This window comes from Pyrgilauda ruficollis, unplaced genomic scaffold (genome assembly GCF_017590135.1).
Source record: "Pyrgilauda ruficollis isolate IOZ18807 unplaced genomic scaffold, ASM1759013v1 scaffold134, whole genome shotgun sequence".
Classification (NCBI taxonomy): Eukaryota; Metazoa; Chordata; class Aves; order Passeriformes; family Passeridae; genus Pyrgilauda; species Pyrgilauda ruficollis.
In genome coordinates, this window is record NW_024511877.1 from 406,936 (window position 1) to 432,758 (window position 25,823).

At 41.8% G+C, this 25,823-nt stretch overlaps 1 protein-coding gene across 28 annotated transcripts in view; it reads left to right on the plus strand.

The window, feature by feature from the left end:
• The window catches only part of ANK2 (ankyrin 2), a 274,403-nt gene that overhangs the window by 132,997 nt on the left and 115,583 nt on the right, over nt 1-25,823 (plus strand). For 11 of the 28 annotated variants that reach the window (XM_041459271.1, XM_041459278.1, XM_041459273.1 and 8 more), the window contains exons 1-2: nt 9,506-9,782; nt 22,320-22,421. In XM_041459271.1, the coding sequence (XP_041315205.1) occupies nt 9,648-9,782; nt 22,320-22,421 (237 nt within the window). In that variant the 5' untranslated portion in view covers nt 9,506-9,647. Of the gene's footprint in view, nt 1-9,505; nt 9,783-22,319; nt 22,422-25,823 lie in introns of those variants that run through there. The other 17 variants (XM_041459274.1, XM_041459277.1, XM_041459282.1 and 14 more) reach the window with 3 other exon arrangements.

A 25,823-nucleotide genomic window follows, 5' to 3' on the forward strand; every position in this document is an offset into this window, starting at 1 on the left:
GGACAGATTATGTATGGTGGGAAATAATGGCACACAAATGTACCTTGAGGTCCAAAATGTTCTTTATATAATTCTTGTGTGCTGTGACCCCTCCTGTCCAAATCAGCCTGTTGTTGGCACGAGGAGAACCTTGGTGTTCTGGCACTATTTATAAATTTAATACCCTTCTAAAAAGAATGATTAAAATAAATAGAGAAACAGAAAGTGCTGGAAAATCACAAATGGAGTTGGAGAGAAATCTGCAAAGGCAGAGGGGTAAAATGAAGTTGATTTTTCTTAACACCTGGAACTGGGGATGCCCATGTGCCTTTTTCAGAGCAAGCATGCTTCCTTGCAAAGCATCTAGTGCACTTCTAGCCCGTCTGAACATAAGTTCTAAAAAATCTCCTCTGGTTTTACTGTTGACAGTGATTTGCAGCAGTTGAGATTCTTCCCATAATGATCCTTTCAATTCTGTAAAGACTATCTGCAATATGTTTTGCTGCCTTTTATCCTGGAATCTCCCATTACTTCTTAACATATGGAACTAAGAGTAGTGCCTTGAGATTATTAATACAGAAGCTTGGTGGAACTTTAATCCCCTTGGAGATGGTGGAGGTGGGAGACGAAAAACAGGGTCAGAGAATGAAAATCTTCCTTTCCCAAGTGCTGCTTCAAGGCCTCAGTGTCTTTGTCTTTGATATTCGTGAAAGTGTTAAAAAATTAAAAATAGATGCTTTCCTGCTGTGCAAAGACAGTGCAGGGTTGGGTGGTGGTTGCTGATCAGGCAAGAAAGAGTCCAAGTTGTGCCATGTAGGAGTTGTCAGACACTGGACCAGGCTGCCAGGGCAGTGCTGGAGTCACCATCCCTGGAGGGATTTGAAAGATGTGTGGATGTGGCACTTGGGAACACGGGTCAGTGGTGGCTTGGCATGCTGGGGGAACACTTGGATCTTGTCCATCCTAAATGACTCCATGATTCTGTGGCTGATCAATGAGGCTCTGGCTTGTAGAGAATCTGGCTGACAGGACTGCCATGGGGTTTATTTTCTTTGATTTTTGTCCTTGACAGTCCTTTAGTGCTGCAGGAAGTTGGAACAGTGAGTGAGGGAGGGCCTCCTGGCCTGGGATCCCTGATCCTACTGTGATCCAAAGGCAAAGACCAGGCTCACTTCAGTGGGTGCTAGAGCGGGCTCAGGGAGAATGGGTAAGAATAGACAAATGCTCGTTATCTCCCCACAAATGAGTCATCTCTGCAGTAATAAAGAATTTCATTTGTCACTGTGAATGCAGCAGGACTTTTGGAACTCTCACATAGGACCTGAGGTCTTTCACTTGATATTCATTTGGCCTGGGAAATGGTAGCCTCTTCAAGTATTTTATTATGCAAAATTCCTTTATTTTAGAGTATCATGGCTTAATAGATGTGCTTTTACTTATCTTGGGGGTTTGGCTATTGTTTAGCTTGCAAATTCCTTCTCCCCCCCCCCCCCCCCCCCCCCCGTTATTTTTACTCATTCTGAGCGTAAATTGCAAATTCAGATGGGAATTGTAGTGAACCTGATGAAGTCCTGAGATGTGGGGCTTTGTCAGTGGCTGCCTTCGTGGCCTCGTACTCTTTCACTTCATCAGTGTAGGACTGCGTTATCATATGACTGCTTTATAGGCATTTGTATCTCAAATACAGAACACACCTTGCTGTTGTTCTGAAAGGTCATCTGGATTGAGTTCTGAAGCTACAAGTCTTGTAGGAAAAAAAGTTTAGTGCTGCATTCCACAAAATAGGGAGTTGCTTCCAATGAGATGGGCATCTTGGTTCCTCTTTCCTGTTGATTTAAAGTTATTTATTTACTGTAGTACAGACTAAGGAGCAGTTCAGCAATTTTTTTTCTGTTGATGAGCACTTAAAGAAGTCCATGGGACTTCTCAGCTCGGGCTGGTTGTAGGAGAAAGTGTTACTCTCAGAAAGGAAGGGTAACAGGAGGCAGGTTGGAATAAACTGGAATCTATTTCTGACCTTTCCTATTACCTAATAGGAAATATATTCATGTTCCATTCCATGTAATTGAAATTTTATATATTTCTGTCCCAGTTGGTGTTGGGAAGATGCTGTCAGAGAGGAAAGATTGAAATCCAGTATTGAGAGAAGGTGTTGGAGGTGGGAGTGGTTTGTGGAGGTTGTGACCTGTGTTCCATCTTGTCACTGCCTTGGGGCCAAATTTTGACATGGGGCCATGAAGGCCAAATAAATGAACTGTAACAGTGACAGAGCAGGGCTGGCAAGAAGTAATGCAGATGGGAAAAGGTGCTCCCAGCTGGAAGAGGCTGGATGTCCTGAGGGATGGAATTCTCTGCTGCTTATTTGAGTTCTCCTGCCTGCCTGGGCTCTGTCCACGCTGGAGTCTTCGGGCTTTGTGAAGGGTGGGTAGGGGAGTGGTCATGGCCAAGGGTTCTCTTGGGACACTGTAGGGCAGATAGGAGAATTCAGTAGCAAAATGTATTTGGTAATGATCAAATGTTACTGTTATAATGTAGCATAAAATCTCTAATAACTGCTATAGCCCTTTTCTTGCCATAAACAATTTGGAAAGATAGCCATAGGCTTTATGCAAGATTATTTAGTAAATGTTTGTGTTTGTTGCTGGCAGTAAATCTGTGGGTTTATGTAAGTTTGGGATTTCTGCTGGTTTGTCTATTTTAACTGAGCTCCTCCAATGGACCTTACTAGCACCTAATTTTGGTTCTGATGTAGTTATGCTCTTCTTAAAATTGCATATTGGGTTTTGAGAGAAACCAGGGGTTTTTTTGTGTGGATATGTTCATGCTGCCATGTTCCTTTCCACAGCTTGTGGCTTCCAGGCAAGCCAGATATGAGTATTGTTCATTAGTTATCAGTGTCTTCAGAGATACCAGACCAAGAAGGGGTAACTCCTGTCTGCTGTGCAGTTTAAATTTGGGCTTGTGCCCCTGAGGGCAGGTTTTGTGTGAATCCCATCTGCTGGGTGCCACTGAGAACTGCAGAGAACCTATGAAGCTGCTCCTCTTTCAGAAGTTTGTGGGTTTGTTTTTTTGTTTTTGTGAAAGGCATTGTCCTGTTCCGTGCTTCCCTGGATTTTCTAATATCTTATCTACAAAGCTAATGTTCATTTGATTATCTCTTTATTATGTGTTTATTTCTTATAAAAATGTGTAGTTTTTAAAACCTTGGTTACTTTGCCTAATGTTTAGCAGCCACGGGATGTGCACCATTACTGTGCATCTCACAATGTCATGAGTTAGCAGTGGCAGCTGAAGAAAGTTTTACAGCATCCTTAGGATTTCTCTGCAAATAAATGGCTCAGTTTTGTCATTTTTTTGTGCCTTCCTTGGCTCTTTCTAATTTATAGGCACTGCTGGTTTTAACAATCCTGAGAGACTACAGTGCCCAAGCACTTGCTTTGTCAGTTGGTCATAATCTCCCAATTTCTAATTTGTTCATTATTCAGAATTACAGCAGAATTTGATGCAGACTTGTTTGCAGATGATGTACTCTTCCTGATGACCTCTGGTGCTTCTATCAGCTTTATGGAGGTGATTTGGTTTTTTCCCTGGGTGGCAGGCCCTAAGTAGCTGATGAATGGTGTGAAGGTGTGTTTTCAATCACAAGATCTCAAATTGTCTGTTTAGAACTGCGTGTGTGGCTGCGATAATGAAGTTTAGTCACTTACTCAGGAGACTTATTTGTTTTTCATGCTATTCTGGCCCTCATTTGGATGATGTATGTCACTATAAGGCACAAATTGCTTGCTTACAGAAACAAAAAATCTTGATTGTACTCTGTTAGAACCCTTTTGATCATAGGGAATTGCTTTTGGAAGATTGGAATCTTTTATTTATCATCTACTGCAACTCTGTCAGTGCAGGGAAAGGCAAAATATTAGACAGGAGTGGTACAAACCCAAGCTTTCAAGTACTGTTTGTTGACATGTGATGAATACAGCACATCATTTTTCCCTTCATGGCTCACTGTCTCTTCAAAAATTGGGCAGATGAAGCCTTTGGAGCCTGTTCCAAAGTGGAAGTGTGTTCATCCACATCAGAGCCTTGTTAAAGGCGGAGACTCGGAGTCAGTAACGCTGGATTCTGCTTTGTTTTCCCAGGTAGCTGTTGGTGCCATTAGCTGAGCACATAAAACACAGATTGGAGAATAGAAAAATTGCAGTTTTATGGCTGCACTTCAACTAAATGTGGGTGCACTGGGCATGGCCATGTTGTTTTAAGCATTGGTACAGGTATATTCAGTGTGTGTGCACCTGTACCTAGATCAGTGTGCATTAACTCATATTGGTGTGGGAATTGGGTCATTAGGTTCAGATTATTTTCAGTGGCACTAATATTCTCTTTATGTTTGTAATTTAACCATCAAGAGCAAATAGTTAAAGCAAATATTCAAGATATAATGATTTTCTAATGCGAATTATAGTAACTCTTGTTTCTAACAGATGTGTTTAATGGGCCCCAAGATAACAGACAGGCACAAGGTGCAAAATAAAATAGAAACCAAGTAAATGAACTCTGGGTTTTCACTTAAGAACCTGTGATGGACCACTTTATATCATTTACCATCAATGATATACAACATAACAGCAGCCATTAGTACAATGGGTGAGGGAAAGCTGAAATCAGGGGCACAGTACTAACCAAAAGTGTGTAATTCTTTGAGGATTCCTGAGAATGTGCTCTTTAGCCAAGGAAAAATTATGCATTTAACATTGTTACTTCATTCCTCCTTGAATTGATTGATTCTGTTAAACTACAGTAAAGCAAAAGATGCAACACGTGTCAAACTTTATAGATTGTATTCCTGTGTATATGAGGCAAACTGTCTCTGATATGTTAAATATGTAGTCCCCCACAAACTGATTTTATATCAAAATAAGCAATATTTGGTTTTGAAAATTGTGTCAAACTCATAAGAGATCCAACTGAAGTGACAACTTCAGAAGCCTCTGCATTTCAGCAACAAGAGCTTGGGGTTTTCAGAATCAGCAGTGAGCTCCTGCTGATGTATTCAGAAGGGAAAATTGGATTATTTTCTTGGAGAACTGAGGCCTTACTTGATATTCCAAATTCAGAATGTGATATCTTCACAACATCCTACAAGATGGTTTAAAGCAGAATTAGTATCTGGTCTGTGTTAAGGAAGAAAAATCAGAGCTAATAAAAGGCCAGAGATTTGATTTAGATTTAGACTGATGCAAATAGGCACCAATTAGAGCTTAGTGGCACAGGAGGATAGAAAAACCATGAAGCACTCAAAGAACGCCTTAGTTCTGTTGAAATGAGCAAAAAAGCTATTTTGGGCACCAGAAGTGATAATTTATTTTATAGCTGTGTTGGCATGGGTGGGCCAGAGCTGCATCTTAACCTTTTACCCTCAGGTTATCTTTGAATATTTCTCCTTGCATTGATTTTTAGTTTTGTGATTAGTCAATAATCTCTGTAAGATTTCCCTTGTGTTACTCAGTGCTTCGTGTTAATGTGTGCCTTTCATTGCCCATGAGGTGGAACCAAGGCTGAGAGGGAGAAGAAATATTAGCTGCAAATTTTTTATGAGAAAAATAGGTGATATGTAAACTGCTGTGCCCATGAAGGCATCTCTGTGAAATCTGGGGTTGGTTTTTACCTTTTTGTGCCACACCTGTCATCCAAAAGCTCCTGTATCTGTAAAGTAAGGATGTGTTTGTTTTATCTCTGGAGTGCTGGAGGTGCCTTTTTATATATATTTTATACTTTACTATCCATGAAAGAATGTTTTCAGGATCTGTAGGATCCAGTGCCAGCAGGATCTGTAGCTGCAGTGATTAAACCTCAGCTTCTCTCTTTCCTTTTTTTTCAGAGTGGCTAAAATATATATGGTGCCACATGGATTAAAGGCTGTCCAGAGAGGCTCATTAGGCTTAATGTGTCAAATGATTCATCATCAAAAGCAGAGCAAGTCCTTTATAAATGGCTCAAAATAGATTTTTGGAATTGATAGGACTCAAAATATTTGAGTCAAAGAGGATTATTTTGCTAGGTTTTCTGGAGCAGACAATGGCTCCTTTGTGAAGGCTGCTTAGGCTTTGGGAATTGCTTATTGTGGTCTCTGTGATCAGAGGAAGAAAAGGCTGAATTTTTGGGAAATAGTGATCTCATCAGTGTCATTGTTGTAAAGAATAAAGGTGGACATAAATGATATGAAGTCATGATTCTTCAGAGTTTGTCTACGTGAGCTCAAGATCTGACCCAAAATAATTGCTAGAAGCAAGTGAGCTGTCTTGTATTTGACCTTCCCACAGAAATATCCCCAGGAGTGAAAGACTTTGCATTTAGGAATCATTTCAAAGTTCAGGGATCTCATAGAAATATACAGGTCCCAGCGCAGTCTCTTTTCCCTCTCTGTTTTTTAAATTTTTTTTTTAAAATTTTTAATTACTATGTTTAACCGTAAAAGTGTCATGGGGAATGGCTCTTTGGGGAGAGGTTTAACAGTAATAAAAGTGAAGATTTATGTTGCTTACGGTTATTTGCCTTGATACATGGAAGTCTTTCTGCCTTTTTTTTTTTTTTTCTGGTTGTTTTTCTATATATATATATATATATATATATTTTTTTTTACTAATAATGGCAAAAAAACTGTAAAGAAATGTTTGTCCTGGCAGCAGAGCAGTTTTGCTTCTGTTGCTGCCTACCTGAGTGTGAGTGACTATCCTCAGTCCTGTTGCATCTTTAAATGCTCAAGCTTTGCCATTCCTGGACTGTGGAATGGCAGCCCACCAAATGAACTCTCCATCTGGAGGTGAGCTTATGGCTTGGATTTTGCTCTTTCTCACTTGTTGGTCTTTGAGGTCTTGGTTGGGATTTTGCAAGTCACTGCAAAGCAGAGGGTTTGTACCACACTGCTTTTTTTGATGAGAGTATCTAGCCATTGCAACATTTACTATGAGAATCTTTGGGAAAGTTGCAATTCCCAAAACTTTGCTGAGGGCTTTATTAGTTTGTGTTGCCCTAAGGCTGGCGATCATAAGTGCTGCAGGCTTAGAAACACTCAGAGAAACCAGAATGTTTCCCCATTTTGGGGGGAAAAGAGGGACTCTGCCTTAGCATCAGTTCTTCAATACATGGGATACTCTGCTCTCCTTCTTACAGACTCTTTAAGTTCAGTTTCTGAAGGTTTCCTAGGTAAGGGAGTAGTAATTTTCCTAGGTAAGGGAGTAAACCAAAGGAGGTTTGGAATTAGTGCTGTGAAAAAGTCTCTTGGGCTGCTGAAGAGGGCCGAGGTGCTTTGGCACGAGCTCTGTGCCTGCAAACCGTGCCTCTGGGTTTGGTTTCCTCACTGCTGCTGGCCAGGGGGATTTGCAGCCCTACCAAGACAGCAAAGAGCATGGGAATGCAGAGATACAGCAGCATGTTCCCCCACAAAGGCTTTGAACCCTGCAACATGCACTTGGTTAGGATACGGTGCCCTGGCTCTGGCAGGACATGAACGCGCTCACTTTCTGAGTAATTTGCCCTAAACTCTTGGGGCCACTTGGACAAACAACAGAAATATTGTTGAAAGGCTCTGGCAGAAAGCTTCTCCATTGCTCTCCCTCTGATGGCTGCACAGATCGTGGCTTTCCACAAGCAGCATTTCCCAGGAATGCCTGTTACTCAAGTTTTCCACCCTTTCCCCTGGAGTGGCGCCTTGTGTTTTCCAGTAGGTTATTTGCATATTAAATAGCTTGCTCTATCCAGGGATTTGTAGTTCCAGTTTATGTTGGAACCTTGGGTAGACGAACTTTGGTCAAGTCAAGCATTTGGTGGGAGTCCTTCTTCCATCCTTTTATTTTGATAACTAAATTAAGAAGTTCTGGCAGTGTGTCCACGCCTTATTACTGCCACAGGGTAATGCTTTGGAAGAGCTGAAGGAACTTGTTACCAGGTGATTATGGGCAAGTGAGCCTTGCACAAACATTCTGGAACAGTTGCCAAGTGCAGAAAAAAAAATGTCAAAAGGGCAAAGGCAAGGATTTAACTATTCTGTGCATGTGTCTACTTGGAACAGTTGCCAAGTGCTGGCAAAAATGTCAAAAGGGCAAAGGCAAGGATTTAACTATTCTGTGCATGTGTCTATCCAGCATGTATCCATCACTGCACCTGAGGTGGTCCGTCCGGGAGCATCCATCAGCAAGGAAGAATTACAGAGCCCCTTAAAATCTCCTCAGGATAATTAACAAAAAAGAAATCCTCATCAGTAGTGGGGGGTTGGGAGGAGCTGAGTGTCTTGGATCATAACTGGTGGAGGGGAACTAGGTGGGAATCAATGGGATGCCACGAAGAGCTGCCTGCTGATGTGTGCTGCCCTACTGCCAATGGGCTGAAACTCAAAGGGAAAAGATTTGGCTGCTTGTTGCAACTCTTTGAGGATCTCTCTGTTTCTGAGGAATTTGGGGCTTAAATTTCCAAATACCTGCCCCACTCTGCTGGGCTTGGATGTGCAGTGTGCTGTATTCTACGGGACTTTGGTATCCGCAGACACTTTGTCCCCACTGCCTCTGCTACCCCCAGCTGGTCATGTTTGAAAACTGCCAAATAATCCTCAACTACCTTTTCCTTTTTGTTTTGTTTGGGTTTTGGTGGTGTGGTTTGGTTTGGTGTCTTTTTAATTCTGCACTGAGCATCTTCTGGGTAAGAGGTAGATTGCAACATGCAATCCTGAACATTGTTTTTAGCCTAATGGGTGCAACCACGAGCAACCCCAACCTAGGGTGAATGATCTCCTTCTCAGTTTTGGTGGGATTGTTCTTATTTTCCTTTGTTTTGTTGTTTTGGGTTTTTTTGTTTGTTTTGTTTTGTGGGGTTTTTTTCCCCTCAATTTTTAATCATAACTATTCTAACTAAAAGATTAACACCAGCCTTACACCAAATTGACAATAAAAATCCCAAACAAGACCAAACATGACATAGACGAGAGCAAAAGTGATCTAGCCGTAGATATTGTCCTTTCTGGATGCATTTGAGCTCATCTGAAATCATACCCAGGGGACATATCAATCCAAAGCAAGCTCATCACAGTTATTGGCTACATAAACATGAAATATGGTGTGAATCACTGAAATGAAATGCTCGTGAAATCTGTGCTCATCTACTTTGTCTTGGTTTGTAAATATCAAGTAGATGTTGAAAAATAGACTCGAATAAATAATAATTTTGAGTTAGAAACTCAGAAGGCATTAGCAACATTCTGAAATTCAGTGCTTTATGTAAGCCCAGTGAGACCGAGCAGGGCAGGGGAAAAAAATCAAAACATTGAAAGGCACGCAGGCGGGTAACTCAATAACCCGTGTGTGTAGGGCATTCCACCCAGCGGGACTTTAACTTTGCGAGCTGGGCCGGCCGGCTCCGTGCCGGAGAGCCGTCCCCCGGCCCACCCCACGCCACTGACATGCATAGCTGGCCTGGTAGGTGTAAAAATAGCCGGGCAGCGCCTGAATTGGACATGGTCACCGAGCGCTGCCCGCAGTTGCCGGGGTTTCGGGTTCTCCGGGACACGGCACGGCTCGGCTCGGCTCGGGGGGCCCGGGACCAGTGGCCGAGGAGCGGAGCACAGGCGGGATCCTCCTCCCGGCCGGGCACCCCGGCTCGGAGGGAGCAGAAGAGCTGATATGGGCAATGCACCCATTTGCCAGGCTTGTCATTCAGAGAAGGGCTTAAGGACACAAGGGAACATACAGGACTTGGATAAAACTCCTGATTATTATGGATACAACATCGAAGAAAGTAAAGAGCCTGAAGCCCTGGTAAGTTTGGCTGAAGAAAACAGGAATCGCAGGGAAAAATTCAGATGAGGGTTGTGCATGTTGCATTTGCAAAGGATGTCTTTGCTCAGGACCTTACTGGATAGCTTGTCAGTACTGAGGGATCTGCTAAACTTGTCCATACTGAAGCTTTGCTTTGCTGCCCTGACTGTGATTAAAAAGCAGCTGTCGCTGGGCCGTGCAGTGGCTTCAAAGCATTGTCAGCTACCAGAAGGTTGAGGTATTTGAAGAGAGAGCCCCGTGGGTGAAACAAACCCAGGACAAATGGATATTATCCCGTTATCCTGATTTGAACGATGCTAGGAATGATCCTGTATTGATCATTCTCCAAACTTGAACTCAGCAGTTTACTTTTGAGCTGCTGCCTGCCCAGTACGCCCAGCACAAATGGATATTATCCTGTTATCCTGGTTTGAACGACTGCTAGGAATGATCCTGTATTGATCATCCTCCAAACTTGAACTCAGCAGTTTACTTTTGAGCTGCTGCCTGCCCAGTACATGATTTTGTTTCTGTGTGCAATCGAGACAGAGCTGCACAGATCCTAATGCAGATGAGGGTTACAGTGAGTGGGACCAGGCACAGGCAAGGGGTCACACTTACAGAGTAATGTCAGCATTTGTGCAGCAAACCAGAAGAAAATTACTAAGATGTGAATGCTTGCGTGGTATCTATGGCAAATGAAGTGTCTCTTCTCTCTTTTTTTTTTCTTTATTTCTCATTCTGTTTGAGAAAATAATTAAGTGGTTATTTCATTCAAAATTGGCAATGGAAGTATATAGCGTCAAAACTTCCGGCAAAATAGGAAGAGCAGTAAACCTTCAGTGTCAGTGTATCCAAATCTCATGTTCTCCACAACTGATGTGTACTAGAATTGGTCTCAGTCTGACCTGATGCTTTGCACATGCCTCAATTACTGCAGTGCAGCACAGAAGAACAGGTGAGCTGAGTTCCAGTGTTCGTAGGGGAAGAGGAGACCCAAGGCACTCCCAGCAGCAGCTCACAAGGAGTTCTGCACTGTCCTAGAAAACACTTTTGGTGCTGTCTTGGCTTTCTGGCAGCACATTTTTTTGGCTGGATTTTTCTGATCAGTTTTATGTTCTATTTCACTGACAACACAGCTGGACCCGTTCTTCATAGAATCACAAAATGGTTTGGGTTGGAAGGGACCTTAAAGATCATCTAGTTCCCAACTTTCTAAAATAAAACTTTCTTCAAGCTAAAACATGGAAGTAACCTACTTCTTTGAGGATGCAGACAGGTGATTTTTTTTTTTTCCTCCTACCTAGCAGTTTTTTGGCTGAATTAAGAAATAATATCCAGTGTTTGTGATGGGAAACACAGTCGGGGAGGGACAGTGGGATTCCTTGGGCTGTGGGGGAGGATGGGCCTGCCTCCACTGCTGAGGGTGGTTTCACTGGGCATTAGAGGATCTCCCTGAAGCTGTTAGCAAAGGTATGGAAGCCCCTGTGACACAAATAAGCCAAGTGAAACAGCTCTCCCGGCACGTCCAGCCTCTGAGCTGCCCTTCGGCATAAGGTCAGCCCTCAGAGGAGGCAGGAGTGAGCAGCATGTGATCTTCGAGGCTTCTTTTCCTTTTTGTTTTTCTGGATACTTTTCATTCAGCCTACGCAGCTTTTCGTAGCAGGCAGAGATCAGGCACTTTGATAGTCTTTGATGTATTCAATCATAAGATCTTGGCTTTATGTCACCCTGGTAGGGACCGGCCAAGTTTCTTTAGAATGTCTGTCTTGAATCAGGTTTACAGTGCTTGAGGGATTACAAAGGAAAGTTCCTCTATTTCCCTAAGAATGATTGCAGTCTCTTATCATCCTTGTGATTCCATACAAAAAAAAAAGTTAAAAGAAAAAGAGGTGTCTCTAAATTAGAAATGTCAGTAAAGCTTTCTTCTGCAGGGAGAAATTGTATATCTATTTTTTCCCCCTGAACAGGAATATGGTATCCAGCACAGTACCCTGTTAACTGTTATAGATTTCCTCTGCCTTTATGTAACTGCAGCCATGCTCCCTGTCTTGGCTCATTAAAAAGAGTTGCCACATCAAGCTGAATATGATGACTCCAGGAGCCTTGTAGCAGATATGAGGCTCAGAACAATTCAGCTAATATTCAGCCAACTCAGATGGCAAAATTGCTTTGCTAATCTAATATTTTCTAACCTAAGAATTGAATGTAATCTGCCGCTTCAGAACCAGGTATTTCAGACTGCCTGGGACAGACTGCTCTCTGAGTTGCAGCCCAGGATTTTCCTACTGCAGCATTCATGGGAGTTTTTTCCTCCCTGCTCAAGGCAGTGGATTTGGTAAGGTGAATTTGAACATCGTTGTTGCTTTTCTGCAGGTGAAGTTAGGTGAAAGTGCTTCCTCTCTCTGGTGGCCAGAGCTGAATTGTTTAAGGTCTAGGCCTAGGATTACAAGATTGTTCATTTACTGCTTGAGTGTTCCATTGACCTCTCTGTACAAGTAAGAGCTGTGATGAGTCTTGGTGAATTAGCAGCTGTGGTAACAGCATTTGCTGACATCTATTTTGGCCCATCTCAAAGCAGCATGAAATATGTTTTTCTATTTTATGGAACCAGTACATTTGAATCAATGGGAGATCGGTTAATGGTGTTTGGGTGGGTAGAGCAGTTTGACCCTTTAGCATGGATGTTCACACATTTCTTTTATTAGGAAATGTCACTTTGGCCATAGGGAATGAGAAATTGAGAGTGATAGGATTATCTGTCAACAGTCTGTCATAAACTTCTCTTACAGCCTGGATTTTTGTTAAGCCTGGTTATTACCCTGCTAAATAAGGTTTGGAGTGGCATCCTAATTCTTTCTAGAGGTGTTCTAGTATTATTACCTCTATTTAGGAACATCATCAGTAATGGAAAGTTGCCATGGAAAGTTCTACAGTTACCAACACCTCAGCATCTCAATATATGGTATCCAGAGGATCCTAAATATTTTTCCTTCCTTTAATATTAAACAGTTCTCCTAGAGAAAATTTTGGTTTCATATCAGTATTTAAGATAATTCAGTCAAAGTGTGTGTCAGCTAGGAGAACCAAAACTCTTCCTGGGGCTCTCCTGAAGGCATCCGAAATCCTTCCCATTTCAGGATATGACTAAATGATTCTTTGTCTCAAAGTTCAGCAGAAGAAATGTTCCCATTGAACAACAGGATTATACATTCCTACTTTTTAGAGTAATGAAGATATTTCTAGTTTTTAGGATTAATCAAACTAGAAAATCTTTGATTCTCGAAACCCAAATCCTGTGGGGTGCTTTGTTTGTTGTTTTCCAGGGTGATTTGGGATCTTTTTCCTCTTTATTATTTTTTAAATGCAAAGAGTGTTTCCCAGGTACATTTGAGAGTCTGTTTTTTAGACTCATGCTGATGATAATTCAGACACCCACACATTGTTTCTAAGCTGGGATTTATACCAGAAAGTTTCTTTTGGAGAAGATGGATAGCCCAGGGGAAGGACAGGGATTACACATGCCTGAAGTTCAGCAAATACTGATGCACTGTCCCTTGTTAGAACCCTGATAAGTGATGTTGCTCTGTACTGTAAAATCAGCATGGATTAAAATAACATCTGTCATTTCGAGTACTGCCTTTGGAAGGGGCATGCAGCTGGGGAAAATACTTTGATCACATTCTTTTCCATAGAAAACTATGCAGTTTTGCCTCAGTTCTCACAAATCCTTCATTGACACAGTACAGTCAGCAGCCAGGCCAGTATGGCAAGTTAATGAACGGAGTGGGAGGACTCCTACAGATGTCTGAGGCAGCTAAGGATCCTAAAAGGTTTATAGAAGGCATTTGCTTCTTGGCTCAAGGAAGGGGTGATTTTACATTAGTTTTCTTTTCCTCTTCTGTTGCTACTGTATTTGCCAAAGCTGGCCCAAATTCAGGAACAGGGTTAAGTGTGTATTTAAACCCTCCCTTTAGCAAATAACTTAAATCTGTTTAGTTTGAGGGCAATTAGACTTAAAGATGTAGTAAAAATTAAGCATAGTTTAAAGTGGTTTTCCATAATATCCTTTTATTCTTCTCCTGGTTAAAAACAAAGCCAAACTGATCAGGCATTTGTGCATTCCAGCAGAGAGAAAAGAATGGCTGGATGGTGTCCTGCAAGTTCTGGAATTTCACAGAGTTGGCAAAAGAGTCAAAGGTGTCGAAATATAACAAGCAGTTTAAAATTAAAGTAATTCCCTATGAATAATTGAGATTTTTCCTATCAATAACAAGAGATGGAATAGCTGAAGCCTGGCTTTTCTACTAGTAAAAATTAGAAGTGTCTATCAGCACTACTAATTGTTCAGTTGTGCCTGGAGTCTGTTTGGAGCAGGAACTGGTGTTCAGGTAAGGTTGTTACCTGGGCAGTTTCCTCCTCCTTATGTTGCTCAACAATATGTTTGTTGGGATCACATAGCATTAACAAAAAATGTCTTAAATTTCAAATGCAGCTTTCTGAGAACAGTCTCATGAAAAGATATGAAACTGCCACAGAACTGTTTTATGCAAATCTTGCAATCACCGGAAGTTGATGAATATATGTTGGGCTTGTAATACATTTTTTATTTATAATGTGCATAAATCATAAATCACTTAACCTAGTTTATTTTCTGAGCTTCTTTCTTTGCCATAAATCTTTCCATCTCCAGTCATACCAATGAAAGTAATTTCTTGAGGACACTCTAAATCTTGAATCGTGCTGCACGCAGTATCTCCTTTGGGTTGCAGCCTCTTTGTCTGACACAAGAAAGCTTTTACCAAGATGTATAATAAATGGAAACAGTATTGCCCTTCCCACCTGCTCTGGCAATGCGTGATTTGGGCTCCCACACATCCCTTAGCAGAGCTAATGAGAGAATATTCATTCCCAGGAACGCAGCATATACTGGGAGGAATCTGGCCAATGCTATCCCAGGTTTCTGGGTCAGGGAATAATTTTCTGTGTTTGAAAATGTTTTGATTTGAAATCAAGGATTGTTTGAATCCTGGATCATATGCAGTGTATAGCACAAAAGCTTTCTCTCTTCTTGTACCTATTTCACCAGCTTGTTATTACAAAATATTTTTTTGCTGATAATATCCACAGTCTTCATGGCAAAGTGTGGGCCGTGTCCACAGTGTCTGCAACAGCGTGGTGAGGGCAACTCCAGCTCGGTGCCAGAAAAAGTGGTGCCAGCTTTTCCATAACCTTCATGATGTTCTATGATTAATTGGCCTAAGTACTTGAAGCGCCTTAAATTATTCAGGTTCCTAATATGTGCTTTAAAGAATATTTTTATTTTTCTGATTTATAGCTATCAATATCAACCTAGGGATTCAGACCTCTGACATTTTAAAATAATTAATTACTAGATGCTATTAGCTTCATCTTGGCAGAGAATATTTAACTTGCTAGAGATCTCTTACCTCTAAAAGCTTATCTTCCTCTTCACATCTCACAAATCCTGGGATTCTTCTCGTCTTAACAAATATTAGTTTGTTGTAAGGCCAGTTGTCTTTTTCCTGGGTAAGAACTTGTTCTACATTATAAGAACATGATGTTTTTTTAGTGAAGGCTGCTATTTTAGAATTATGGTCTTTTCAGTTCCACTATTCATGAACAAATTCCATACAACCAAAGGTACACAGCAGGATGAATCTGATCTGAAATGCCTGTACATGGTTGAATGGGAAAAGCTGAGTGATAAAAATTCTTGTTTTGATATTGAAATAAGAAAATTGGGCCTATTGTTCATCCAGGAATTTAATACTGAAATTTCTTGAAGATCTGTGATTTAATCTGTCTTCCTTCATCACTCCCAATAAATGAATGGAATGGAAACATACATTTTTATGGGCAAAGGAAGTGGCTTTGAAAGCAAAGCACTGTTGTATTTCTTTTCTTTCAGAAGATGAATGTTATTTCATTAAGGGCTGGGAAAATATGTGTCCATTATAGCTGTTATTATCTCATTTAAGTCATTTATCAGTGTTATATTACTGAGCCTGTGCTGTTGCAAGTGGAATATTTAGCTCTCATTATGGCACGTATATCAGAACTGCAGGCTCAGACCCTGCTCTGGGGGTTTAATTAAAAGCTAAACATATAAAAAACCCTTTACCTCTTTGCTGTCAGTGCTCCATCTTCTAGTGTGATGCCCTTTGGAGATCAGCAGCACTTTCAGCTCAATAAAAAAATATTCAGTGTACAGTAAGCAAAATGTGAGCCACTGATAAACTTGCTGGCACGTTCTACAGAAAGTATTCCGTGAGGAAAAACATGTATTTGAATTCCCATCTTTTGCATCTGAATGCTGGTGTGGAAGAAGGTTCCTTAATGGGCAAAAATCCATACGTGAGGAATGAGTTGGGGAATGGTAACACCTGGTCTGTGCCACTTTTAGAGTTGCACCCAATTAAACGATGGCTGCTTGGAACAGATGGCTCCTGAAATCAGAGAATAGCCAAGGCAACTGGGGCAAAATTCAGTGGTTGTCTCAGGGGTAGGAGTTCAAACTGACACTTTAGAAAGGAGGGAATAAAAAAAGGAAAAATATGTGTTCGCATATCTGATATTTTTTCCATTTGCATCTTTAAGTACTGAATAGCATCAAGAAACCATGAAAATTTGAGTTTAGAAGGTGCAACTTTCCTTCTGCCACGAGGTGAATTCTCAACTCCAGGCATTCCCTGGATATGTTAACATGATGAGCCAGCAGTCAGTTAGGAGCTTCTTAATGAAGAAGAGTTCACAAGCTATCAGCATTTTGCTAATTATAGAAACAGCTGTTGTACAAACAGTGCCTCACAACTCTGGAGTTTTTGAATGGCATTAACACTGTCACCTACCCCTGTCATATTGATTAATTGTGGCTTAATGCCTGCAGTGATAACACAGGATTCACTTGAACATTGAAGGTTTTTTACCCAATAATGATTTAAGTTTCTTGACTTATGTAAAGCAGGTTTTTCTCATGTCCTCATCAGAGACAATATCTTCAAAAGTTACAGCTAAGTGAATTTTTCTCCATAAAATCAAAGCAGTACATCCCCAAGTCCATGCTTGAAAAGTAAGTCTGAAAGGGTTATTACCGCCCAGGTACACATTGTAATACACAAACAAAACAAATATGTTAAATTAAGGTGTAAGCCTACTATTTGGATATTAGCTTGAGTTTTGAGTTATCTTTTTGTCAGCATTCCACTAACAAACTCTGTTTAGTAGATAAGAAATGTTCAGAGGCCCATGGTTCTGGACTGTTCTTTCACAGAGTTATTTCTGATTTTGGACAGACTGAGGTCATTCAACTTACATAGAGGGGAAGAAAACCCAAATCCAACCTGCAGGAATAATCTACAGACACAATTTAAACTAAATATTTGATGGGTAATGTTAGGATGAAAGCTATCCTTTGAAAATTGAAGCCTTTTACTCCCCCAGTCTGCTTATGTGTGAAGCTGGTTTTCACTAGCAAATTTGAATATCTGGAGAAAGTTTTATGAGTTTGGTACAGCACATGATTTCAAGATTTATTTTTGCACTTCTCTCTAAAATGTCTTGAAGAAACAGGCGTGTGCTGTGTGCAATAAGTGATGTGGTACATAATGCAATAGGAAGGGCAGCTGGAGTCGGGACAGAGGAACCAGAAGGGAAGGTCTATTTGATTAAACTACTAATTTCCATATATGATTTATTTACTGAGATTCCCTGAAATATATGTTTTGAATTCAGGTTAAATTGCAGCAATGTAATTAGGAAGAAGGAGAATCCACAGTCATATATTCATATAGTCACTTGATAATTTCTTGTATTTCCTTATGCAATATCTGATAGTTAGGTAGTTATAAAGTAATGTTTGTGTTCCTGCTGTAAGTGTACTTGTATTGATGTTTTTCACATTGTTGTTTATTTGTTCCTGGTGGTCTGAAAATTCTTACTTGTGGCTGGAATTACCTATCCTCAGTCAAAAGTTAGTAGGAAAAGTTAAAAGATGGGAGGTCTCTGCAAGTTGCAATAAAACTAAATGCTCCTCAAAAGTCGTATGCTTAGGAATGAAGCTTCAGTGTCATCCAGTTCCACCCCCTGCCACAGGCAGGTACACCTTCAATAGACCAGGTTGCTCCAAGCCCTGTCCAACCTGGTTTTGCACATTTCCAGGGATGGGGCAGGCACAGCTTCTCTGGGCAAACTGTGCCAGGGCCTCTCCACCCTTACAGGGACACATTTCCAGGGATGGGACAGGCACAGCTTCTCTGGGCAACCTGTGCCAGGGCCTCTCCACCCTTACAGGGAAAAATTTATTCTGTTATCTGATATAAATTTACCTTTGTATTTATAGCATTATTAGAATTGCATTGCAGACATAATTTCTATTTCAGAAAGTAGTTAGTGAGGACTTGTAGTGCTCTGTAATTGTGTATGTATTGAGAGCAGTGCATTAGAAAAAGCTGGTTAAATCCACAGGTGGTGATTTCAACCCATACTATAAAATACATCTCAGTATTTTTTAATCCCTCATGCCATTTTCTTATATCATGTTTATAATGTATTCATTTGTCTGCCTGATGTTAGGGCCTGCATGTACGCAACGTGAGCCTCAATTGCCTGGACTGAGGGTGGAGGGCAGAGCTGCCAGCTGGGACTTTGCACATTAACATGTCGGCTTTGGGGCTTCCCAAATTACAGGGTGCTCATGTTCTTGTGCTCCCATGCTGCTGCTGAAGGTGAACGCTTCTCCTGTAAACCTTTCCTCACGGGTAAAGTGTTTGCTTTCAAGCATGATCTGCTTGTAAAACTGTGTTAAACTCTCAAGAAATATTCAACAATTCCTAAGCAAACACTGCTCAGGGGTGTGTGCTTAGGAAGAGGAGATGTGATAAATACCATATGGTGCACGGGACTCTGGGTCTGTGTTTTTTGTCTCCTTTCTTGTGAAGGAAGTGCCTCCAAATGACAGTCTGTTGGCAGTTTTTCTTCACCAGTCACCAAAATATAAAGATGGATATGGCGGTTTCTCTCACTGAGAAACACTGGGAGGGACCGTGAAGGGTCTCTGAGGGATTTTGAGAGGCTCTAAAGGGCAGTGATGGACTGTGACGTGTTCTGAGGAGCCGTGAGGGATTCTGAGGGGCAGTGAGGAGTTCTGAGAGGCCGTGAGGGGCTCAGAGAGACTCTGAGGGATCTAAAGTGCTGTGAGGGGTTCTGAGGGTCTCTAAAGGGCCATGAGGTTCCCTGCCGGTCTTTGAGAGGCTTTAAAAGGGCTGCAGTGGCCTGTGAGAGGCCATGAGGGGCTCTGAGGTGCCGTGAGGGGTTCTAAAGGGCCGTGAGGGGGTCCGAGGGGCAGTGAGGAGTTCTGAGGGACTCTAAGGGATTCTGAAGGGTCATGGGGGGCTCCAGGAAACTTTGAGAGGCTCTAAAAGGCTGTCGTGGACTGTGAGGGGTTCTGAGGAGCTGTGGGAGGCTCTGAGGATCGGTGAGGGGCTGTGAGGTGCTCTGAGGGGCAGTGGGGAGTTCTGAGGGGCCATGAGGGGTTCTAAAGGGCCATGAGGGAGGCTGTGGTGGACTTTGAGGGGCTGTGAAGGGCCATGAGGGCTCCTGAGAGACTTTGAGAGGCTTGAAAAAGGCTGTGATGGGCTATGAGGATCTCTGAGGGGCCATGAGGGGCTCCGAGGTGCCATGACGGGTTCTAAAGGGCCGCGAGGGGCTGTGATGGACTGTGAGGGGTTCTGAGGGTGCGTGAGGTGCTCTAAGGGGCCAAGAGGGATTCTAAAGGGCCATGATGGGCTGTGAGGGGCTCTGAGGATTTGTGAGGGTCCATGAGGGGCTCTAAAGGACTGTGAGGGGTTCTAAAGGGCCGCGAGGGTCTCTGACTGACATGGAGAGGCTCTAAAGGGCTGTGATGGACTGTGAGGGGATCTGTGCGAGCTCTGAGGGGCCATGAGGGGTTCTAAAGGGCCATGAGGGAGCTGCGGTAGACTGTGAGGGGTCTAAAGCACTGTGAGGGGTTCTGAGGGGCTCTAAAGGGACTCTGAGGGGTTTTGAGGGGCTCTGAAGGGCCATGAGGGTTTCTGAGGGACTTTGAGAGGCTCTAAAGGACCATGATGGGCTGTGAGGGTCTCTGAGGGGCAGTGAGGAGCTCTGAGGGACTGTGAGGGTCTCTGAGGGCCGTGAGAGGATGCGAGTGGTTCTGGAGGTTACCAGGGACCTTGAGGGGCTGTGAGAAGCTCTGAAGACTCTGAGGGGGCTGTATAACAAAATACTCCTAGAGATTATGGAGTCCATTGGAAAAGCTGACTGATCCAAATTCATTGTCTTCTGACATGGTAAGCTACAGGAAACTGCTGCTGTTGTTTGCTGGGGGGATTTTGCCAAAATGCATTTGTGTTTGAAGTGTGCAAAGTGAATGCCTGAGACAGTAGTGCTGACAAAAATGCTTTAAAAAAGCATTAAAAGAATGGGGCAAAGGACAAACTAATGACAACCTACCAAAAAATTAGATTTGGCCAACAGGGAAAGAAAAGGGATCTGAATACTCCTAACTTCTAAGTCAATCCTTCAGCGCCATGCTACAATCCTTGCAATACAGTGCTGAATCTTTTCAATATTTTGTGGCCAGTCTCTTGCACTTGTATGGTAATTTATATATGAAGCATGTGGACTGCTGAATACTCTTTTTGTAGACAAGATGTTAATATTCTGCATTATGATCTTTGTTCGGGTGCATGGAAAGTCATTGAAGTGACTTGAAGTGATGTACACTGCAGTAATTTGATTATGAGGTAATAAAATTATGAATCAAGGAAATGAGAATCTACTTGGAAAGCATTGCTTGTGTCTTCTTAGCCAGAAACAAATGACATAGAATTGCGTGGGCTTACCTACAATCTGAGCTTCCAACAGTAATGGAGATGTCAGCACTTTGAGCTTTTTATGTTATTCTGTGTGAAAGAAAAACAAGCAGTAATTAGTTCATCCCTAAGAACCCAAAGTTGTAGGTGGTAATTTGTTGCATCATTCTTTCTTAACCTTTTAAAAGTATAAAGCTGATGGTTGTAGTTTTGCTGTGCTAGGTTATTGTTGTAGTAGTAAAGCATGAAAAAAATGGGGAGAAAGAAGGCAAAAAATGTGTATTATTGAGGGCAAAGATGATTTTTCCAATCATCCAGACTGACCCTTCATGCACTTGGATGTTTGTTCTTGGTTTGTGTTTTTACCAAGACACATGATTTTTTCAAAGATATTTAAATATTAAAACATAATTTGATGTCTTTATGAGCATATCCTCATCCCAGGAAAGTATGTGCTCACAAAGACATATTTTTGTCTTGGCATGTAGCATAGTTGTAAGGAGGCTGATTTTGATGACATCCATCTGTTGCAGATTAAAATAGGTTGGAATCAGGGATTGTGAAGCGAGTGATAAGCAGGGTGACCGAAAAAAATGCATTGGAATGGATTGGGCAACTGAAATAAGTGGCTGGAAGCGGGAGGGGTTTGGGATATTCTCATGATGCCAAAGAGCAAGTCCCAGCCCGAGGGAGTGCAGGCCATCCCCTGCCTCTGGGCTCACAGCCCCACAAACAGCCGCTCGTGCTCATTTACCCGCTCCTTGCACTCACTCCCGCTCGGGACAGTTGTTGCTGTCCCTGTACACCTTCCTAAACACTTATTCTGGTACTCCTGGCTTCCCAAATGGCTTGGGTTTGTCTCCTGGTCTCGGGCGTCTTAGTGGCCGATTTGCCTCTGTGGGGGGAGATCCAAATCTGGGCTGGTTCCAAGCAGCCGGTGGAGTTTTGTGTCACAGACAAAGGTAAGAGGGCTGAGGTGTTCCACGCTCTGTTGCTTAACAGTACATCCCACAACCTGGCTGAAAAAGGAAAGCTTATTTTCATGGGATTCTTAAACCTATTTTTTAATGAGAGCAGGCAGTTCAGGGCTGGGAGTGTTTACAGCATGATCCTGGATTTGGATACTCAGCCTTGAGTACTTCATCCGCTTTGTTAGCTACACGTGCAGTGCTGCTCACTTTGAGTGTAGGCATCTAAAAATAATAGATCTGAATCTGTAAATAACATCTATACGAATCTGCAAACAACATGCATAAATACATAAATAATACATAAAATTATATATATAAGGAGATCATATTTTATATGTAATTCTCCATAAAACTATAGTTAGCAAGCTGATGCATTTATTTTTCTCTTGTTGACAATATCAGTTACTATGATTTATGGCTGTTTGGTGGTGGTTTTTTTTTTTAGATCTTGCTAAATTTTGAATGTCAGCAATTATTGCTCTATTTTGCTCACTCTGACAGGTCTACAGCTCTTTTGTGCCATTATTGCCGAACTTAAATATGCTAATTAATGCAGATATACTTCAAACCCAGTTGTTTCACAGCTTTATTCTCCTGCTGCATAAAATGTGGAAACCTTTCACCGCTGATGAAGTTCTGCTCTGGTTTAAGCAGGGGCTAATTGGAGAATTTTTTTTTTTCTTCTCTTTTTGCAGTCTGACAGCAATGCAAGCTTTCTCCGAGCTGCCAGAGCTGGCAATTTGGACAAAGTAGTGGAATACCTGAAAAGTGGAATAGACATTAACACCTGTAATCAGGTAAGATATTTCCTGCACACAAGCTTGCAAGAGTGAATTGGAAGAAACCTGAGCACTGTAGAGATGTGATTTATCTCTTTATCCTGCTGAATGTGGCATGCTCAGCCCCTGGATTCTCCTTAGCCGTCCCACGTGAAGCACCTGATCCCTTGAGAGCTTAGGTGTAGGAGTCTGAGGCTTCCCCTGTTGTTTTTGTGGGATCTCAGGGGGTAGGTAAGCTCTTGAGTGGGTGTAGCTGTAGCTGCCCAGATAATTCGTGTCCAAGCAGATTAAAATCTTGGCACTCACCTTGATACTCACTGGCAATGCAGTCCTGGTTACTCTCATATGGCTAAAAGGGGTAGCCAGGGGCTTTCACCTTGTTTTGCAAAACTAAATGTGTTTTTATCACTGGTCAATAATATCTACAACATAACATAAAAGGTACTTAAATGTTGCACTTCACATACTGTCTCCCCTTTCAAGAAAGTTATAACTGCTGTAAAAGTACACTGTTAAAGTTTCACCATTGATGTGACTGTAATGTGACACAATATTTTGGCTTGGCTCTTTGGTAGGTCTGTCATATAAATCCAATTACTTTGGCTTCATAGCTTAGGGACCTACATTTGCAGCGTTTATTTAAGTGACTAGAACCATCAAGTTTAATAAGACTCTAACCATGACTTAAAATAAATATGCAAGTAAGTGTCTGCATCAGTTCTGAGAAGTGTCTTGGCTTTCTAGCGAAATCACTGCAGTTTCTTTGATGGGGAATTTGACAGCTCAGGCTTTATGGTGCCCAGCTTTCCCCTAACTCTTAGCCAGATTTGATCAGAGCGACCACTAACTGGACAGTGGCTATGCCTTTTGGAAGTAAAACCCCAGAACTGTGACCACTATTTCTTTTGGGAGAGGGAAAAAAAAAAAAAAAAAGAGTAACTGGGAGAATCAGGGATGAAATAATCTAAAATATTTGATGCTGTCACCTTCCCTGCTGAAGAAAAGCTGCAGATGATTAAAGGAGGCATGTGTCAAATGGAACTGGGGCACAGGAGTGAGAGCGAATCTGTTGGCTGTGCCAAGGAATTTAATGATGAGGAGGATAAGAGCTGGGGCTTTTCATGTTCTGCTTATTGAAAACATACAGAAATGTTCTTGTCTTACTGTCTAGGAGAAAGTTTCCTTTAAAAGACTTACTGTCAAGGAAAACTTCCCGGGTTATATGGGACATGCCCTGGTAAACTTCAGGTTGCCCAGTTAGGAGAGAGTAAAGCTAGACTCAAGTCCTTGTGCTCAAGTAGATCCAGCAAGTTTTCCATCTTTATTATAAGCACCAATATTAACAAAGAGATTCACCCCCTGGACAGAGCACAGTAATTAATATCATAATTACTTAGGAATGTTACAAGGTTTTTTTCCCAGTGTTCATTTCTCCTGCTGGTTATGGGAAGAATATGACAAAAGTTGCTGCAGATTTATCCTCTGTGGAAAGTGCTTCCCACCTGCAGCTGGTGACAAAGCTCCACTGGTACCATGTAGGTGAGATCAAAGTGTTCACCACCCACAGAGCACAACCAAGCACTTCAGCTTCTGGCAGACTCCAGTTCTGGTGCCATATAAAATTGCTCACAGAGATTTTTGTATCTGAGGCCCTCAGTGCTTCCATTGATTAAGCATCGCTGGAGTATTGTGAATTTTATTGGGAGTGGGAGCAGATTCCCTCTGCTAGAGGTCAAGGAATATTGAGTAAGCCATGGCAGCCTTCAAGTTATTCCTCCTCCTTTGTCTCCTCCTCAGGGTTTGGCCAGGGTGTCCACGTCATTGTGTTCCAGCTGTCTAAGGGGAGAAGCAAGCACAGTCTGTGCAAAATGCAGGGGTGTATTTTATTTTTAACAGTGAGATATCTCAATGCTCTTTTAAAAATGGAGCTTTGTATGTGCAGGGTATTTTTCCTCAGTAAAATGCTATTTTTAGGTTGGATCTCATGTGAGAAAACCATACATAATGTTAAATATAAGCTTTCCTGAATGGAGAGAACACCAGCAGATTCTTTCTTCAGTTTCAATGGGTTTTTTCTCACATCCTGAGTTTTCAGAGTGATATATTTTTGTAGATAGTCTAAGTATTTTCCCAGTGTAACTGTTGCCAAAATATGATGGAGCTTAATGTTTCTGGATATACTGAACACAAAGTAGTTAATAAAGCAATTATATAGCCAACACCTAGGCATTACTTAAATTTGCTTTGTTGAATGCTACTATCATAACAAGCTCACTTATTATAGAATTGCTTGGTTTAATCTGAATTCAAACATTGTCATCTATTCTGAAAACCATAAATCAACTCTGTTTATTTCTGGAGAGAGTTAAAAATGTCAGGGGAGAAATTCCCCAGTTTTATGAGGTGTCCCTTAAAAAAATCCAATTCCTGGTATTTTATAGGATGGATTACCAATAGCCCTTGGAAATATCTGTTTCCTTTAAAGCTGTGCTACAAATGTAGTTTTTAGGGTATGGTTACTGTTTCTAGTTAATGTAGCAAGAGGAAACAACTTGCTCCTGCATCGTGTTCAAAATGTTGCTTAGCAAAACAAATGTTACACTGTGTATTTGTGCAGCCCAAGGTTCCAGCAGGAGTTAGACCCTGAACCCTGACTATTCCGAGAGCTCATCAGCTGCCTGCTGATTTTTGAAACTGAATTGGGGATCCAAAGGCAGCATAAAGTCATGTCTCTCCATCTTGTCTTGGGAGACCTGTCAGTTTTCAGGGTGATGTCTTGGAAGGAAAAATGTGGTGGGCTTTGCTTTAAAAACTCTTCTGTGTTCCTCTGTGCAGTCTAATGCCTTGCACAGATCAGGGTTCAAGTACGAGGTAGTTTTGGGGCCTCCAGCTCCAAAGTTTTTTGAATCTCTGTCAGTTTGGCTTTTGCTCTCCTTTTGTTTGGCTCCTTTTAATTCTGTTGGTCTCTGTTCCTTCGGTGACAGAGGGACAGAGCACAGCTGTTAATTCCTCCTTCCCTCCCTCCCTCCCAGTGGAAAGGCGCTGCCCCTCCCAGCAGTGCCAGCTATAGTCTGAAGGAGCACTGTAGCATAATGAGGTCGGCAGCACCACATTTGATGTCACTCTATAGGTTAATTCAGTTTCTTGACTTCCTAGACTATAAAGCAACATCAAGAGAGAATTTTCATAACCTGATAATGTTTTTCTTTCCCCCCCCCACTGTCCACTTAATTTCTTTGTGATATTTTTAGAAAGATCTTCCACAAACATTTGGACTTCAGAAAGACATGCCCAGCTCTCTAATGTACCCTTTCCCAGATCTCTCTTGAAAAGAGATTGCCACATGCACATTTTACTTCCCTGAGAGTTTTATTCAGAGAAGAGACTTTGCAGAGCCATCTATTAAAGAGAGAAAATTAT